The 18,668-nt window shown below is 61.4% G+C and overlaps 1 protein-coding gene across 1 annotated transcript in view; it reads right to left on the bottom strand.

Moving 5' to 3' along the window:
- CRISPLD2 (cysteine rich secretory protein LCCL domain containing 2) overlaps window positions 1-18,668 on the bottom strand; it is a 60,170-nt gene that overhangs the window by 27,873 nt on the left and 13,629 nt on the right. Inside the window, exons 2-8 of the mRNA XM_003998300.5 lie at window positions 18,029-18,343; window positions 12,656-12,774; window positions 9,869-10,001; window positions 9,426-9,541; window positions 6,655-6,755; window positions 2,533-2,676; window positions 765-825 (exon numbers count right to left, since the gene is read on the bottom strand). Coding sequence (XP_003998349.2) covers window positions 765-825; window positions 2,533-2,676; window positions 6,655-6,755; window positions 9,426-9,541; window positions 9,869-10,001; window positions 12,656-12,774; window positions 18,029-18,268 — 914 coding nt within the window. The 5' untranslated portion in view covers window positions 18,269-18,343. The remainder of the gene's footprint in view (window positions 1-764; window positions 826-2,532; window positions 2,677-6,654; window positions 6,756-9,425; window positions 9,542-9,868; window positions 10,002-12,655; window positions 12,775-18,028; window positions 18,344-18,668) is intronic.

The raw sequence follows: 18,668 nt of genomic DNA, 5'->3' as shown, positions 1-18,668 counted from the left end.
AACAGCGCCGGCTCACACGTGTCCTCCCACGGCCCCCGCCCTCCCCTGCTCTGCACGGGACCCGGGCCACCCCGCGACCCCCTTCGCGCAGCAGGTGGAACGGGGCCCCGGCCATGCACGAGCTCCGTGTCTACAGCGCATCTGCCTGGGGATTCTCTTTGGACCAAGGACCCAGAGCGTCCGTCACTCGGGCCCGTCCTCCCCACGAGACGTGAAACGCTTCACTGGAATATTCGTCCAGGTGAGGGGACACCCGGTGGGAGCCTGGGCCAGCTCCCTGGTCAAAGGCTATCAACCGGGACTGATTTTAGCCCTCAGGGAAGGTGGGGCAGTTTCTGGGGCCATTTTTAGGCATCCCAGTTGGGGGTGGGGGTGCTCCTGGCATCCAGGGGGGTGAGGCCAGGATGCTGCTCGACGCCCTCCAGTGCACAGAACAGCCCCGCCCCAGAGAATGATCTGGCCCTAAACGTCAGGAGTGCCGAGGCCGAGAAGCTCGGGTCTAGGCACTAAACGGTGGCAGTCGGAGGGAGCTCTGAGACGCCACGGCCGGTCTAGCCTATGTCAGGGAAGGAGCCTGCCTAGCATCCCGCTCGACCCGGCACAACCGTTGTGCTAAGAGTAGAGGAGGGCATTTTCCCCCGAGTCTCTACCCAGCTCGGCCCGGCTGGCCGGCAACGCACTGATCACGACGTGGCCCGTGACCGCGGCACGCGCTTCGAAGGGGGTGCAGGCGTCGGCCAGAGAGGGGTGCAGCCGGGCCTTACCTGTTGCACGTGGACCCTTTGCACTTGTCCTTCATCTTGGTGTCACAGCTGACAACTTGGGCTAGGAGAGAAGTGCGGAAATACACGTCACAGAAGCAGGGGGATCGGTCTGAGTTAACAGACACCACCCCCCACTCCGAAGAACTTTCTGGAACACTCCGGAATCCGTGCCACAACCTGAGCAGGAGCAGTGCCCACTGGCTGCATGCTTCAGCTGTGAGGTTCCAATCCCCGACCTGCCCCTTTAATTTTTTTTTTTCAACGTTTATTTATTTTTGGGACAGAGAGAGACAGAGCATGAACGGGGGAGAGGCAGAGAGAGAGGGAGACACAGAATCGAAAACAGGCTCCAGGCTCCGAGCCGTCAGCCCAGAGCCCGATGCGGGGCTCGAACTCACCGACCGCGAGATCGTGACCTGGCCGAAGTCGGACGCTTAACCGACTGCGCCACCCAGGCGCCCCAACGACCTGCCCCTTTAGAGAAGCAGTGTGACCTTGGATATGTTCCTTCCCCTCCGTGAGGGTGTGTCCGCATACGGAGAGTAGGGATAGGACCTTGGGTGCTGTTTCTGTCAGCGTTAACTGAGAACGTGCATGTGGCTTTGGAGGGGGGGCCTGATACGCACCAAGTGCCCTGAAGCCCCAGAAGGTTCCGGAGGGTGGGACTTACAGGCCTTCTCCAGCCAAGACCACTGCTGTCGAGCATTACTTTCTTGTCTGTCTTACAGGGACACGTCAGAATCCTGGCGTGGGGTCAGAGTTTGTCAAAAAGACTTATTATTTGGGCGCCCGGGTGGCTCAGTCGGTTAAGCATCTGACTCTTGATTTCGGCTCAGGTCACGATCTCACGGTTTGTGAGTTTCGAGCCCCACGTCAGGCCCTGCGCTGGCAGCGTGGAGCCTGCTTGGGATTCTGTCTCTCCCTTTCTTTCTGCCCCTCTCCTGGTCTCACGCTCTCTCTCTCTCTCTCTCTCTCTCTCAAAAGCGGATAAACATTTAAAAAAATCTTGCTTGTTGATTTGTCTCTCTTATTTAAAAGAAAGAAAGACATTTATTTTGTAATGTTAAATTATCATTTTCTTAATGGAACCGGCTTAGGGGGAAGCAGAGAACCATGAGTGGACGGCCCAGGCCTGTGTTGTGCTCGTGAGAAAACACCCCTCCAGAGCCCCGAACCTTCAGGAAAGGCGCTACCTTGGGGAAACGGAGCACTGAGCTCCAGCCAGGGCAGGTGAGGGCATTGAGGGGCAGGAGAGGGGAAAGCCTGACAATACCCTGCATTTGGGGACTTCCAGGAGCCTTGGGGGGGAGCGCGGGTGGCACTGCGGTGATGACCTCAGAGCTGACACTGGGTGGCCCCCATTACTGCAAAGGATGCTCAAAGCAACGCCACATGGGCCTTACTGTCCCCTTTTATGGATGAGCAAACCAAGTCTCGAAGGGGCCAGCGAGGGTCCGAGGCACCAGAGCCGGGCCCGGATGCCCGCCCTGCCGGCACCTCCAGGGGGACCCAGTTTCAGCCCAGGCCCCCCGATGAAAGGGCAAGGCCTCACCTCGAAATACCTGCCTGGCGGGAAAGGCCCCCCAAGCACCACTCCCATAACGCTTGCTTTGGAAATGACTTAAAAGTATCCTTTTTGGAAAACACCTCGGGGCGGCGCGTTTGTACCCAGACCCGCCCTGTGTCCCCACTGTCTGCCCGCTCGGAGCCCTCCCCACCCCGCAGCGCCCCTCCTGGCCCCCCCCCCGCAGAGGCGGCCCCCACTCACTCATGTAGTTCACCGCGGCCGCTTTCTTGGGCTTCGTGGGTCTGGTCACCCTCGGCTGGACCCAGACGTGCTTCTCTTCCGGGACGGGAGCCACCTCCACCTCGTTCATCTCGTCCGTTTCGGGTTTGGAGACGAAAGTCTCTTCTTCACGGCGGGGGCGGGGGCGAGACAGACAACACGAAGGATGCCACAAAAATGCACTTTGCGGGGTGGCAGGGGCGGGGGGGGGCGGGGGGGGCGCACGGAAACGGCGACCGGGAAACCGAACTTGCTTGCGGTTCGCTTTCACAAAGACTCGTTTCAGCAGCAGAGAGAAAGTTCCACGGCAGCACCCAGCCGGCCAGGGGGCATCCCACCCGCCCAGGCGAGGCGGCCGGCTCTCTGCTCGTCGTGTTTGCTTTGGACCCGGGGGCAGCCGCGACCAGAGGTGCGAACCCCAGTGCCCGCACCCGGGTGGTCACACTGGCTCCTTGTCCTACCTCCTCCCGCTCGCCACCACCTGCCCGAGGGCGCGGCTTCGGGGGGCCGCCTCCCCGTCCGAGCCCAAGCTGGCACGGTCTCCCCTGAGCTCCCTCTGGCCCCCGGGGCTCTCCCTGGGGGAGGGGCCTTCCTCGTCTGTGCGCCCACCGTGGCGCACGGGGCCCCGCGTCGCTGTCCTGGGACCGCGCTGTGCCCGGCCACCGGCAGGGTCTGCTCCCTTCCGCGCGCCTGTGAGTCCCTGCTCAACCGCGGCTTTCGGGCTTTCGGGCACCGAAGCTTCCCTGCCCGGCGCTCACGGCCAGCTTTTCCACATTCAGAGCCGAAGCTGGGTTGAGTTAACCCATCTCCGGGTTAAACGCAGAGTTACGTCACCCCGCTGCCGTCGCTTCTCCAACCTCGACCACGACCCCCGAGTTTTCAAACACGCTCAGTGGCCGCACAAATTCCATTTCTCCTAAGGATCAGGTGCACCTTCGAGTTTGCATCCTGAAAGACAACTGCGAGCCACTCCTCGGAACCACCCTCAGGCCGCCACGGTGCCACGGTCCCAAAGGGTGAACTCCAGCCGAGGCGCAGAAAAGTGTTGCCGGTTTTATTTCCTTGAGGCCTTGTCGAGGGCCGACTGATGCGTGCGTGCCTTTGCCGGGGAAGCCCTCCCACCTTCACGGCGTGCACACCCGTCCCCCAGGGGCGTCCGTGGACCAGAGCTGGAAACTGCTGCCTTAGAGCCACCCCCCGCCCCCCGCCGCCCAGTGACGATGACATTCGGGGCCTCCCCGGCCTCTCTGTGGCACCAGATTGAAATCCAAGTCCTGGCGAGCGCTCACGAACCCCCTCGCCTCGTTCCTGAGGAACAGCGACCTCTGTTCTCCAAAGGGGGAACCAAGTGTCTCGGAGCTAAGCAAAACAAGCATACAAACGAGGGGCCAAGTGTCCCCTGCTTTTCAAGGCTGGGGCGCTCTGCACCTGTGTCCCTGGCCGGTCCCTCAGGCGAGGAGAGCGGGTGGGATTTAAGGGGGGGGGGTGCGGATTTAGGTCCAGAGCCGGGGTGCTATCCTAATCAGAGCTCTGTTCACAGGTGCGATGTCACCACCACCTGGAAACCCCCTGGGGCCAGGAGCGAGCCAGCCTGTTTCTGTCCCCCCCCCCCCCCAACGGACATCCGGCTCGGCACAATTTTGCCCAAATAAATCTGCTGAATGAAGGATGAGCTAAGTCTTAAAAAGAAGTGTGTCTTTGAGTTCTTGGGGGGAAAAAGAGGAAAAAAAAAACAAAAAAAAAAAAAGAAAGAAAGAAAGTCCCGGCTGAGTTCAGAGGCATTCAAGATGGGAATTCTGGCATTCGCCACTTGTAGCCAAAAGCTATCGGTGACGGCTTTTTACAAAGACCCCGGGTTTGCCTCTGCGTCTGGCCGCTGTTCCTGTCAATGTCGCCATTCAGGTTGGCCCTTCAACCGAAAGCCAGAGCTATCTCGGGAATGAGCCGGGGTTTCTTCCACTGGCCTGTAGGATTTTTATACCTCATAATCGTGGCTTTATTCAGCCGAATATAGTTTGCTAGAGCATTCGAAGCATTTGAGGCCTCACTATTTAAGCAAATGGGCAGACAGTCCTCGCCCTCAGACGCACACATGAAAAGAGGTGTGCTTACCCAGAGGACAGGCTGTATTTGAGCACATCCTAATTAAGGTGCCCCGCGTACAGCAGCACAGGACTGGGGAAATTCCGTGCCCAAGTTCACTACAAGGTTACGGTGCACGCTGTCCAGCCCTGGGGGTTCAGGGCACACGGCTGGGCCTACGTCCTCCTGCGGCTTCCTCCGTAGGTAGGGACAGAGCTCACGGCTAACGTCTTCTGAACACAAACCGTGTGACCGCCCGCCGGCTCGGCCCTTCCTCGGTGTGCGGTCCCGTCTCCCCAGGAGGCATGATCAGCCCCATTTCACAGACAGGAAAACCGAGGCTCAGAGAGGCTAAGCTACCCGCCCAAGCTCACACAGCTGAGGGTCACACTGTCCTTCCGTGAAGCCCATGTCCTTGGTCGCCACACAGGGTCCCGGTTTCAGGCTGGAGGGGCGGAAACTTCTCTCACAGTCTATCTGTATCCCCGCTCCATCTACCATTATAGGTCAAGGCCTTGCCAGGCACCCTCAATAAACGCTTATTAAGTAGCTTACGCAGATAAGCTGCTTTAGAGGAGACTTTCTGCGTGGTTGGCTGTGGAAACGGGGAGTCCTGCCAAGGGAAGTTGGGCGTCTTCCACCAAAAATAAAGAAACGAGTACAAAGGCTTCATTGGGTGGGTAACTGAGCATCTAAGGTGCCTTTGTGTGCGTTTGCTCTTTGAAAATGACCCTCTGGGGGTACCGGGGACATATGTATTCAGAACACATCTGCTACAGGACCCTGGAGGCCCCAGGGTGAGCGGGCAGCTGTAACAACAGGTGACCAGGGTTCACGAGGGGTCTCCGTACAGTAAGACTGCAGAAGCAGGTGCACTGCCTGTGTCATCAGGGAAGCCTCCCTGGAGGAGGTGGGACGCCAGAGCTGTGTCTCCAGGAAGAAGGTCGGACCCCACGCAAGGGAGGGAGTGCCACCACACCTGCCCACTACTTCTCCGAGGGGTAAAGGGCCCGTTCACCGAGCATCATGTGCCGGCGGCTGGCGGGAAGGAGCTCCCGTCCCTCTCTCTGCTTCCTCCCAGCAAACCGCCACAGAAGGAGTCTGTCGCTGTTACAGCTGGGGAAACGGAGGCACAAAGCAAGCCAGCGGTATGCCAGAGCGCGCACCGCCAGTGACAACACAGATGCCCCCCCAGCCCAGGCGGCTGTGGCTTGGGCCCCTGGCGCCCCTCACGGAGGGGCTCCGAGAACAGTGCTCTGAGAACAGCCCTGTGGTGAGATCAGGTTTCCGCAAAGAACAGCGGGAGAGCCAAGAGGCCAAGAGCGTCCCTCCCTCACGCTCCCCAAATCAGCCCTCGGGATCCGACGGGGGACTCACCCCTGCTGGGGTCACTGGAGTGCGGCCAGAGGCCCTGCCTGCCAGGGACACGGGGAAGGCCGGTCAGGCCCGAGTGCCAGCCCCCGCCCGCTTTCTCGTACCTCCGTGACCCCCACTTTCAGGCAGGGAGACTGAGGGTCAGGGAGGGGAGGCAGCCTGCCCAGGGTCCCACTGCTGGAATGCGGCGGGCGGGCTATTCTCAAAGCCGGTGTGTGGGGCTCATGAGTGCAGGACTCCGAGCGGGGACACCCAGGGGGGTTTCCCTAAAGACAAGGGTGTGGAGCCCCAAAGACAGAGAAGAGGGACGGGCCAGCGGGAGAAACCGCAGTTCGCAGCCTTTCTCTCTCCCGGGCTCATGACCACACGGTCCTCACAGCTCCAGACACAAGTGTGTGCTCCGCTTCCTGCTCTCGCCCCGAGGCTGCATCTCCCTCCCCAGGGGCCACCTGCTCAGGAGGCTGTCATCCCCAGCCCCGCCGGATGACAGTCAATGCCCCCGCGGTAAGCCCCGTGGCATCAGCTATTCCCCTGGGAAGACACACATCACTGCTCGTGGCAATGACCCCGCTGGACCTCTGTCCCGTCAGGTCTGCATGTCGTACCCCGGATGGGAGCAGAAAGGCGCTCCCGGGGGTCACGACCTACCTCGGTAACACAAGTTGTTCCTGCAGCCGCCTCCGTAGCTGGGCGGGCACTCGGAGCAGGGCCGGCCGGTTTTGTAGGGGGCTTCTCCAATCCAGTTCCCCCTGCGGACAGACCAGAAACACCATCGGGGGGGGGCCGCCACCCCAGGGCCTGGGGCGCCCCCCTCTCCCCTCTCCCAGGCTGTCTGGGGGAGGAAGGAGGGCATAGGTTTCTGGGCAACTGCAAAGAGTCTAGAAAATTCTAGAAGAATCCCAGTCGTGTTCTGTCACATCAGTGTGCGTGTCTACATACCCCTTCGGCCCCACACCTGCCCGTGTCCTGGCCTACGCGACTCTGAACGCCGCGGGCCACCCCCTACCCAGGCCCCAACACCTTGGTGCTGGGAAGCTTCTGAGATCCCCCTCTGAAGCCACTTCTCAAAAGTTGGCAGAGGTTTCATCGCAGTCTTTGGCCCCCAGATGGGCTCGTCCCTCCCCACCAGCCAAGTCTGCCCCCCATCTAGGGTTCCACATTTCCTCAAAGACGAACCACTAACGTTTATGGCCTGATGGCTGGGTGCCAGGTCCTAGGCCACCGTCCTGCGAGAGGACAATGGTCCTTGGAGTAAGCGTCCCCCCTGACACACGAGGCCATCAGGCTTCGGGATCCCCCGCTTCTGCCCAAACACCACCCCCGAGCCCACCCTGTCGGCCACCCCCCGGGTCTGGCCCCCCGGGGCGGCGTCCTGAATAGCCAGCGGCTCGGACTCTTAGGAAAGAGGCCGCGGACGCCGCGGGGTGCGAGGCGGCAATCAAAAAGGCCCGCCGAACAGCCAACACTGTGGATTAATCTCGAACACCCGGTGTTGAGCAGAAGACACCAGGCGCGAAAGAGCCCATCTGCCTGGCCCGTTGCCGTGTGGGTCCCAACCAGACAGACTGACCGACGGGGAGAGATGTCGGAACGGTGGGCCCTCTGGGCAACACCCTGGGCCCCTGAAAACACTCTCCGTCCTGGGCTGGGTGCTAGTTCCATGGGTGTAGACGTATCATACGGACTGAACGTTTGTCTTCCCGCCGGCCGCTAATTGAGGCCCTCACCCCCAGTGTGGAAACGGGGCTTCCCAGGAGGGAAGTGGGGTTCAACGAGGCCACAAGGATGGGGGGCCCTGAGCCACCAGGACTCGAGTCTTTATAAGAGGAGACACTAGGGCCCCCCCTTGCCCCCCATGCACGCACTGAGACGCCACATGAGGGCACAGGGAGGAAGAGAATCACCAGAACCCGGCCTCGACCCGGGGCGCACAACCCCTAGAATGTGAGCCCCCAGCCCCTGGCACTGGGTCACGGCCGCCCGCACGGGCTGGTCCATGCAGACACGGGTGGGATTTATCGAGCCGCACACTTAAGACTAGTGGGCACCGAGGACCGCAAATCGGTTTCCTAATGGGACAGATCATGAACACGGAATATTAAAAATAAAGGTCTGTCAATCATTAAAAAAAAAAAAAAAAAAAAAGACTAGCGTGTACCATACAGACGTTATTCCTTTTGGGGAAAGAACAACAGAAAAAAAACCAGCCGGAACCAAAAACAGGCAGCACTTTTTTCTGCTAGGTTCTTCTGGTGGACTTTTTTTTTTTACATCAACAGTCAAATGGAATTATCCCTCACCCGCCACCTGCCACCGGGCCGGGGTTGTGGGGGGGGGGGGGTCCCACCATCGTGGGCCCATCACTGGTCTTTGTCAGGCCTGGGCCTCCCCCCAGCGATGACATAATCGGCCGGCCCTCAGGCCTGCGGGCTGCCGAGACGCGGCCAGATGCTTTCACCCAGAGTGGCTATTTTCTTCCCGACCTTAGCGATGCTGCCCCCCACCCCCCGCCCCCTGCCGCCTCCTCGCGGCCACTCCCGGCCCAAACCAAATAAGTGAGGTCATTTGTATTGCATTCGGTCACGGAGCAAGCACGCGCCAAGGGCACACCGTGTGCGCGGCTCGGGGCGAGGGTGGCGGCCAGCCCTGTGGCCAGCGTGCAAACCGCGGGCTGCCCGCTGGGAAGATCGTGCTCTGAGAATCGGCACGTATTTGAGGGGCAAAGGGGGTGAATGAGTGAAGGGACCAGTGGCACGCCGACGGTATCAGCATGGCGTGAGGAAGAAGGGGGCTGCCACACAGAGGTGCCACACGGGCCTTCCCAGCGGGGGAAGCGTAAAAATGCGAAAACCAGGTCTAGCATGACTTTGTTTGCTAGAATGCTGTCCGCTGCGTATTTTTAGAGAAGAAAAAGACCAGGGTATTGCCATGGCACACCCCACTGGTTGGCCGGTCAACAGCTATTCCCACTTCCGATTTGCTCGGACGGTCCCAGATGACCGGCAAAGCCAGTTAGGGCAATTTCATTGGTTAAAGCCAACTGGGGAAATCTTGTGCCCCCCTCGTCTGTGAGTGGCCTGGTTCTGGCCAATGATGTGAGAAAGTGGGCCGGGGGTGAGGAAGGCCTGAGAGAAAGCTCTTTTCTACCATTCTCTTCCCTTTAGTTTGGGGGGATGTGATGGCTGGTGCTCTGCAGCCATCTTGGGAGCAAGAGGCTAGGATAGCACAGCCGGGAAAGAGAAAGAGCTTGAGTCTTCGCCGATACTGCGGCGCTTTTCAGCTACACCGGATGCACCCATCGCTAGGTGTGTCGTTATGTGAACTCGTGAAGAGACTTCACCACTCAAGCCGATTTTAGTTGGGTCCTCCATGGCCGGCGAGCGCATCCCAGCCCTTCCAGCCACGTCACGTGTTCTTACTTTGGAGAGTAATTGCACACGAGGTAGACCGCGTTCTCCCAGACATCTCCCCACACGTTCATCCTCTGGCAGGTGTTCACAGCACAGCCGACCTTGTTGGTGGCGGCCCAGACTATCTGAAAAGAGGACACCCGTGTGTCAGAGTTAAGGACGAGCCAACACGACGTGACCTCGATCTACAGGCTGCTGGTGCTAAAGGGGTATGATGTGAAGCGGGGAACGACCAGGTTTTTTTTTCCCCTCACCCCCTGAAGATCCCTACGTTACACTCTCAGCTTCCGTACTTGGGTCACAAACACCAGCCCGGCCCGCCGGCGACACCTGGAGTTAACGCCACGTCAAAGAAAACAGTTGTGGCAGCGAGAGTGCAGAGTTTCCCGGCTGGGTGGCGGTCCTGCGCGGCCAGGTGAGTGAAGGGGTTCGGGGGGCGCCTGGAGCGTTACCTGCGTGTAGTGGGTGCACATGGGCCCGGAGCACCTCTCCGGACACCAGGGGTCGCACTCGTGGGGGTAGGGGTACGTGTAGTGCTTCACCTCGTCGTACCAGGACTGCACATGGAAGCCAGGAGAACGGTACCTGCGGGGGCAGACCAGCCTGTCACGTCCCGGCCCCCGCACCCCCAGCAGACAGAGACCGCAGCTCCCAGCGCCACCACGCACGGGCAGGCGGGAGGAGGGGAGGCTCCGGGCAAGAGGCCGCAGATGCCGCCCGGCGCCTGTATCACTGCCAAGAACCCCGACTTGCAAGGGCTCCCCTTGCAAGGGTACCCCCGGGGTCCCCCTGGGCGCCAGGAGAGTCCCTGGGGGGCCCACATGCCACCTATGTGTGCGGGAAACGTCCGCCCGGCCCGCAGCGAGCCATTCTTTACGTTACAATCAAGCGCACATTTGGGAAAATATACGTGGCCCCTGAGCCCCACATTTCCCAGATGTCGCTTAAAACACAGGTTGACGGGGCGCCGGGGTGGCTCAGCCGGTTAAGCCTCCGACTTCGGCCCGGGCCATGATCCCACAGTTCGTGAGTTCGAGCCCCGCGTCGGGCTCTGGGGCTGACAGCTCGGAGCCTGGAGCCTGCTTCCCGTTCGGTGTCTCCCTCGTTCTCTGCCCCTCCCCCGCACATGCTTGCACTCTGTCTTTGTCAAAAATAAATAAACTTAAAAAATAAAAATAAAAAAAACAAAGCAACAACACAAGTTGATTTCAGGCGTTGAGTCCGTTTAAGGTCAGTGCAGAGAACAACAGCGAGTAACTGTCCAGGTAAGGCTCAGATAGGACATCCACAGCGGCGGGGAAGGTCTGAAAGCTGGGAGATGGCTGGCTACGGGGGGGGCGCGGGTCCCTGGCACCCCCAAACAAGAGCCCGGAGGCTCTTGTTTCCACGTGGTCACGGCTGGCCGCACTCCTGCCGGGGACCCCAGGAGTCAGATACGAGGCGGAAAAGGAATTCAAGACACAGGAACCGGCAGGCAGAGCTCTGCGGTCACGTGGGCAGACCCTTTGGGGAACTTCCTATTTAGGGTTTTATCACCCGAGCCCTCCCTTGCCCCCAGGGGGAGGGGACGCCTGTCCCCACCCGGTCATCACCCTTGCCGGCCACTGCTCCGTCCGCTGGGTTGGCATCATTTTCTCCTTACCAGGAGGGAAAATAAACTGGATGTAAATCCCCAGTCACCGTCACCAGCAAGTCTAAACAAAGCGGATTCGATAAAGAGGAAAGACGAGAGGGGTCTGGCCGTGTCCACGAGCCCTGCGGTGAGCGGACAGTTGGAGGTCTTGGAACACTGTCAGAACCCACAGTGAATGGTGGCGGTCTGCGACGTGGCCGGGGAAACGGCCTCTCTCCTGAGGGCCCACGTAGGAAAAGACGCTCGCGGCCACACAGCCACAGAGCGAAGGGACACTCTGGCCCGCCCGTTTCCCCGGAGCGCCACGGCCGGGCTGCCGCCGGGTCCCGGAGAACGAGGGGCTCTTTGGGAAGGCAGGTGGGCACGACGCACCCAGGAGGGGCGAGACCTTAGCGCCCTCTGCACTGTCACACCTCCCAGGGGGGTCTGAGGCAGCTACGGCGGAGGCTAGGTCCCAGGATGGAGCGGCTCACTTTGGGCCTGTCCGCTGGGCGGCCCGAAGGCAGCCTTTGCCGACGACAGCCGGGACGGCTACGGAAGAGAAAACCTGCCTGACGTCGTCTGAGGAGGGAGGATAGAGGATGAAAAGCTGTCCTGGCCACCGCCTCGACTGTGTAAAAATATGCCAGCCCACAGCCAGATGCTACGCCAGAGTCAAGCGCGGGCGGCTGAGCCGGGGCCCTGGGATGAAGGGCTTCCTCCCTGTCGACGTTGTCTTTTCGTGCGACCGGAGGACAGATTTTATCAAAAGCAGAATTCACCCAAGGACAAAAAAAAAAAAAAAAAAAAAGAAAAAGTGTGAATTCGCTTCCGGGAAGTCACGTGTCTGGGCCCCTCGTGACACCTGCTCCGATTCTGTCCCAGGAGAGCGCGTGGCCTAAGGGAAGGGAACTGCTCGTGGCCACGCTGAACGCGAGAGCCGGGAACCATCTGGGCTCCAAGTCAGGCCAACCCCGACCCGTCCTTCGAGGGGACGCTTCAAGTCCAGTCCAACTTGTCAACGGTAGAGGCAAAGCCCAAGGGGGCCCTGAGCCCCCTGGCTGGCTCTGGGTCCGGGCCTGGAGGACTTGGGGACACAGCGCATCGTCCGGCTGGGCAGCGGGTCTGCGCTGGCCCAGAAGACACGTTCCCCACCCCCCACCCCCGCCCCGTCCTCTAAGGAAACCACCGTCAGCCGCGCAGGGGCTCGGCCGTGCGCCCAGCTGACCCCGGGGAGGCCAGGGGGCGACATGTAACAGACCACCGTCAAGAGGCTCCTCCAGGCAAGGGGGCCTTGGCCGTGAGAGCCGGCCTGCCCCGGACAAGGAGGGGAGGAGGAGGGCAGCCGCTCGCGAGGCGGAGCCTGGCTGGCCCTGGAGAATGAGCAGGACTCAGACATCCGAGGGCGGAGAAGACCCTCTGGCCCGTCCCTGCAAGCAACGTCCCCGTGTTCCCAGCTCACCCAGCCGGCTCCCTGAGGAATCCATTCAAGGACACGGAACGGAAGAGCCCGGCTCCAGAAAGCCCGAGCCCGGCGATCGGCGTCTGGACCGACGAGCAGGCTGGACGTGACAATGGACCGTGGTGGCCAGTTCACAAGTGAGGGCGGGACCGCGGCGGCTCTTACCTGCCCCAGTGGACGGCCAGGTTCTGCCCAAGGGACACCAGCAGACCGGTGGGCCCGTGCTCCCAGATGCACTCGTGAGCCCACGCCGCGGCCGACCTCTCCAGCTCCTCGTCCCAGGTCTGCAGGGGGAGGGGGCACGGGGGAGGCCAGAGTCAGGCACGGGTGTCAGGACCGAGACTGCGGCGACACCCCCACTTGGGCCCCAGGTGGAGCCGCGGGCCGGGGCTCAGCCCCTTGGACACCGCGTTCTGTGCACACGTCGGACGGGTTCCTGAGCCGGCAAGGGGAGAGCAGCAGGTCAGCCAGGAGCCCAGAGAAGCCGGGCCTCCAGCCGTTCTCACAGCTCCCGCCCGGGCTCGGACTTACCGGGGACCCCGGGCAAGCCCGTGGCACGGCCTCCCGGCCTCTGCCAACTGCCATTGGCCTCATCCCCGCCATCGGGCAGATACAGCGGCCTGCGGGGCAGGCAGGGGCTGTCCCCTCTCTGCAGAGCCCCAGCCCCTGGCACACAGTAGGTGATCACTGAAAGACCGTCGGCCAGAGCCCCGGGACGTGGCCGGGAACGTGAGGCTGCGGGACCCCGGTACGGAACCCCCGCCAAACTGAGCGCCTCCCCGGCCTCCTGCCCTGCCACCTCTTTCCAGCCTCAGTGACACAGAGTCCCGAACAGCCAGGGGCATTCAGACGTCAGACTCCTCTGTTGCCGACAGCACCCTGCCTTTAGTGCCCACCGAGCGCTGTGCCGCTTCTGCCTGGGGTCCTTCTCCAACGCCCAGGCACAGCCCGAAGGGGGACGGGAGCTGACATCCCAGAGGCCACACGCAGTCAACAGGGGACGGGCCTGCCTTCGGGCGGGTGACCTGCCTGCTGATGCCCTTTCCTTAGCAGATCTGAGCCCCCGCTCCCGCCATGAGACGCCCCCTGTATTGTAGCATGATGTGGCACCACCTTCTGGATTTACGGGTCACCCCCTCCCAAATACACTACGGAACCAACTTGGTGACTCCTTCTCCAAGCAGTGGACCACCCAATGCTCCGGGAAGGAATAGACACCATGCACCGGGTGGGGGGGACACAGTGGGGATGGGTGGCAGCTCGCACCGAGACCTCTCTGGAAGCGGCCGGCCGGCTAAGGTCCTTCCCGGAGCCCAGGGAGGCAGGGTGGAGCCTGTGCAGGCAAGGACCCCGCCCTGAGGGGTTTCTCAGAAGCTTCTCAGAAGCTCACTGTTTATTCTGAGCAGCGTGAACCCTGTGTGCCTTTGGTCCGGGGCCATAACATCTTCTACAACTCAGCGGGGAGGTGCGCGGGGAGGGCGAGGTCATGCCTGGCAGATCTCGGAGGTCAAAGGCGTCTGAAATTCTGGCTGGAGATAGGCAGACTCCACACGTGGTCTGCACCAGGCCGCGGCCAAACGGGGACCCAGCCCTCCCCGCCCCTGCATCCGAGGCCTCCTCCCGGGGTCTGCCCTTCACCTCCCAACCGCCCCCTCGGTTCCGACCGTGCCCGGCACGTAGTAGGGCCTCAGAACGATGCTTCCCGAACAGAGGGGCGCAGGGCTGGCAGTCAAGGCTGTGACTGTGTGCGACACCCTCTACTGCTCAGTGCCCCCCTGCCACGGCGGTGTCGCAGGCCACGACTCTCGCCCCGGCATGACGCACGCGTGCCTGGGTGAATGCAGGCAGGGCGGACCTGGCCCCCTGCTCACTCCAGCCCTCAGGGGTCCCCTCCAGTCCCCACCTGGCCCCTCACCCCCCCCCCCCTGCTCAGCCTGTGCTTTCCCAGCTGAAGATGAGCCCCGCCGACCAGTCCACGTCTCGCGGAAGGAAGGACACAGGTGAATACTCTTTACCCCCCAAAGGGGTGACTGGTGGAAGAAAGGCGGAAAGAACAGGGCCGTGAGGGCACCGGGGAGAGTGTTCGTGTTGCGTGAACCTGGGTGTGGGGCCCCGCGCTGCCCCTTGCTGGCTGTGTGACCGTGGACGAGTGGCTTCACCTCTCTGGGCCTCTGTTTCCCCATCTCGTAGGGGGGCTGCTGGTGCCTGCTGGAATAGGATTTGGGGGGAGGCTGAACGAGCAGGCATCCAGCCCCCAGGTGAGGTGCGAGGTGGCTCTCAGTAAACACTACAGGAGCATTAAGGAAATTCACTTTCTCAAGCACCTACCCTGCCCCCGCCCGGGGCAGTGCACTTGCCAGGGAACAGTATCAGCCCCATTTTCTTATGTCATTGTCACCAGTAGCCCGTGGGGTAGGTCTGATTTTCCCATTGCTGCAGACAGAAAAAAACAAAAAACAAAAAACAAAAAACCTTGACGCTAAGAGAGGTTAGGTAACTTGCCTAAGGTCACACAGCAGGAAGTTACAACTTTACCAACCCAGCTTTAACTGGCGTCCAAGGTTGGGGATGGGGGGGGGGGGGGATTGATAATAGCAATGATATGTTAACACATATTTAGTCCTCATGCATCGTCTCATTGACTTTTCTCAACCACCCTAGGAAAAAGGGACTTTTACATCCCCATAGTGCAGGCCAGGAAACGTTAACACAGAGAGGCTAACTAATCTGCCTGAAGTCACACAGCTACCAAGCCAGGAAGGCTGGCTCCGGAGCCTGTCCGCTTATAAAACCTCAAAAGAGGGTGCCTTAACTCTTTGGAGATTGAAAATCCACCTTCCGGGGCACCTGGTTGGCTCAGTCGGTTAAGCATCGGACTCTGGATCTCGGCTCAGGTCAAGATCTCACAGTCCGTGAGCCCCGCGTCAGGCTGTGTGCCGACAGCATGGAGCCTGCTTGGGATTTTTCTCTCTTCCCCCATCCCATCTCTGCCCCTCCCCCCACCTCTCTCTCTCTCTCTCTCTCTCTCTCTCTCTCTCTCTCTCTCTCTCTCTCTCAAAATAAATAAATAAACTTAAAAACAAAACCACCTTTCAATGCTGAGGCTATTTCAAGGGACCGCAGCTCAAAGCCCCGGCAGGCAGGGCTGAGCCGGAAGCGAGATTTTCATGACGTTTTCTCGAATTATTGCCACTTGCTTGTCTGGAAGCAGGATGCACAGAGGGGCAGCACCGGGGAGAGACTGGGACTCGTGCCTCCTTCCCTGCCTCGTGGCCCTGCTCAGAGGTGGCCCCGACCACACCCGTGAAGGCTCAGCTTCCCTGAAAGGCCGTGTAGACCCAAGGACCCAGATCCCAGCTCCAATCCTGAAGTCATGCGAGTAAACAAACACGAAAACACGCAGGCCCGTTCCAGGCTGCACTGGGACCCTCCCTGCTGCGTAGCTAAGCCCTGCTCACTTGCGCTGAATCTCCCACAAGGCCCCTGGGCAAGCACGGGGCAGTGACGAAAAGACCAGCATAAACCTAGCCTATTCCCAAAAGGAGGCAGGAAGCAGACGGGATCCCGGGGGTTTGGGGCTCAGTCAAGCTTCAGGCCAAGGAAAATTCTCTGCTCCCTGACGGGCACCACACAGGGCCTTGGGGTGGGGAGGGGCACGGGAGGAAGACTGACCTGTCCAGAGAGGTAGAGAGTGTCCCTTCCCCACAGGGACCAAGGCCAAACCACCAGGTCCTGGGAAGGATGGGGGAAGAGTCCACACCCAAAGCCACAAAGAAATCCGCTCTAATTCTCGACGGCTTTAACCCTAAAAAGGTCTGCATCAGCTGTCTCATACATCAGCATTTTGAAAGGGTGCCCACTCTTCCTCCTAAGATTAGCACAAACCCCGGGGCGCCCGGGCGGCTCAGTCGTTCAAGTGGCCGACTGTTGGCTTTGGCTCAGGTCATGATCTCAGTTTGTGAGTGCGAGCCCTGTGTCGGCCTCTGTGCCGACGGCGTGGAGTCTGCTTGGGATTCTCTCTCTCCCTCTTTCTCTCTGCCCCTCCCTGGCTCACTCCCTCTCTCTCAAAACAAAACAAAGATTAGCACAACCCCTTCCGAGTAAATGCCCGGGTGGTTTTCTTGAGGAAAGAAAGAAATGGTTTCCTAACAAACTCCCAGAGGACAGCCGTGCTCGGGGGTGCTCTGCCCACATGGCTAGCCTTTCACGTGCCCTCTAGCCGGGGATGGGCCACCTCGGGAGGGCACAGACGGTGACGATGAGGGGTCTGCAGGCACGTGGGATGACCCCTGACCACGAGGGCCTCCTACGTCACGGCACAAAGCACCATGAAAAGGGACGGTGAAGTCCAGGGGAGGGAGACGAGCCGGGTACCGAGCGACGGTTGCTTACGTCGGGATAAGGCATGAGGTGGGGACCAGACTCCTGCGGGACGGAGGGCCTGCAGCATCTTCGGGGGACCCCGAACGGCCTCTCAAGACAGAGGAGTTCCTGATCAGAGGCCCCGAGTGCCAGGCCTGAGCATGCGGGCTCCACCCTGGGCACACAGGGGCCTGGAGGCTTCTGGGCAGGAGACAAACCTCGTGAATGTCAGGAAGGTAAAAGGAAGCAGGGTTCAGGACGGGCCAGCGGGGGCCACATGGGAGGTGAAAAGCCCCAGGGCTGGTTGAGGTGTCGGGGGACAGGCACAGAGGATGGAAAATGCTGGAGAGGCCGTGGATGCCGGCGGGGGCCGTGCGGGTGCCAGGGTTTAAACGGAGTGCGGAGAGGTGGCTTTGAGCCTGGGTCCCGCAGTCGGTTCTGCCACGACCGGCTCTGACCTGGGGCCTCAGTTTCCTACTCTGTAAAATGGGAGGACAGCAGCAGCTACTTGATGGGGCTGGGGCGACCGGAAGCGGTGCGGGCAGGAACGGAGAGGCGGGCGGGGAGGCAGGGCTGGGGGCACGGACTTGGGAGAGCCGGCTAACCTTCTACTCCTCCGTGTCGGATTTCCCCAGGGTCACGGGGGACCCTCCGCTGTCCCCCGTCTGCCAGCCCCCTCACCAACAGACACCCCATCTCTCACGGACTCGGCCCCCGCTGCTGCTCCGACAGAGCAGGGTGGCCCGAGACCGGCCGGGGACCAAGCTGCGGCGTGACGACAGTGACCAGGGCCCCAGGGGTGAGCACCTGTGCCCCGCACTTTACGTGACGTCATCACACCGTCCCAGAGCCGTGAGAGGAGGGACTCTCGAAGTGGAGGCCGAGGCTCCCTCTGGCTGGGGACACATCACAGCCACACGCAAGGAGGCAGTGGGGCTGGGACTGGGCTCCCCAAAGCCCAGCCCTTAGACGGCCTCGAGGACGGGCCGGCGGAGAGCCACGGGCGGGACCCGGGCCGGGCTGCTTCACGGGAACTCACAAGCGCTGTCTGGGTGTGAAGGACGGAGGCGGGGGGGGGGGCGCTCTCTCGCCAGGAGACCCCGAGCCTGCCCCCGCCCCGCCCTCGGGACAAGAGCAGGTGCAGCCCAGGCCCCCCGGCGGGAGCGCGGCACTCACCATGTACTCCATGTTGGAGGCCGGGGGGTGCACCTGGCCCCGCAGCTTGTTGTGAAGCATGAGGATCTCCTCCTTGTCCGACCTGGGGATGGCCCTCCGGACCCGGGAGTGGGGCTTGTCCTGCTGGTATTTACTGAGCAGCTCCTCCAACTGGGTGACGTTGGGCAGGAAGAAGCCCTGGGCCCCGCAGACCAGCAGCAGCAGCCCCAAGGGCACGACGCCGTTCAGGACGCAGCTCATGGCGCCGGGCAGGCAGCGGGGACCGGGGCGACGAGGCGGGCTGGGCTCCCGAGGCGGTGCTGGGGCGCGAGAGCTCTGAAGGGAAGCGGAGGGCAACAGGGACATCAGTCAGTATGAGACCAGCGACAGCGCGGGCTCGAACGGGGCAGAGAGCAGGACAGCCATCGCTCGCCCCGCCCTGCAGACGTGAAAACCGAGGCTCGCGGAGGCTCAATAACCAAGGATCCCCGCCCCCCCCCACAGACCGTGATCCTCGTCCTGGCTTGTCGTCCGGTCCGAGGGGACAAGGCAGGGCTGGAGGGTGTGTGTTTGCTCACCGGGCAGAGTCGGTCAGTGACTGGGACCTTTACTGGGCATCTATCTCTGCGCCAGACCCCGGGACGCAAAGATGGAGAGGACA

The sequence above is a fragment of the Felis catus genome, chromosome E2 (genome assembly GCF_018350175.1).
Source record: "Felis catus isolate Fca126 chromosome E2, F.catus_Fca126_mat1.0, whole genome shotgun sequence".
Taxonomy (NCBI): Eukaryota; Metazoa; Chordata; class Mammalia; order Carnivora; family Felidae; genus Felis; species Felis catus.
This window is presented reverse-complemented; position numbering and strand designations above follow the sequence as displayed.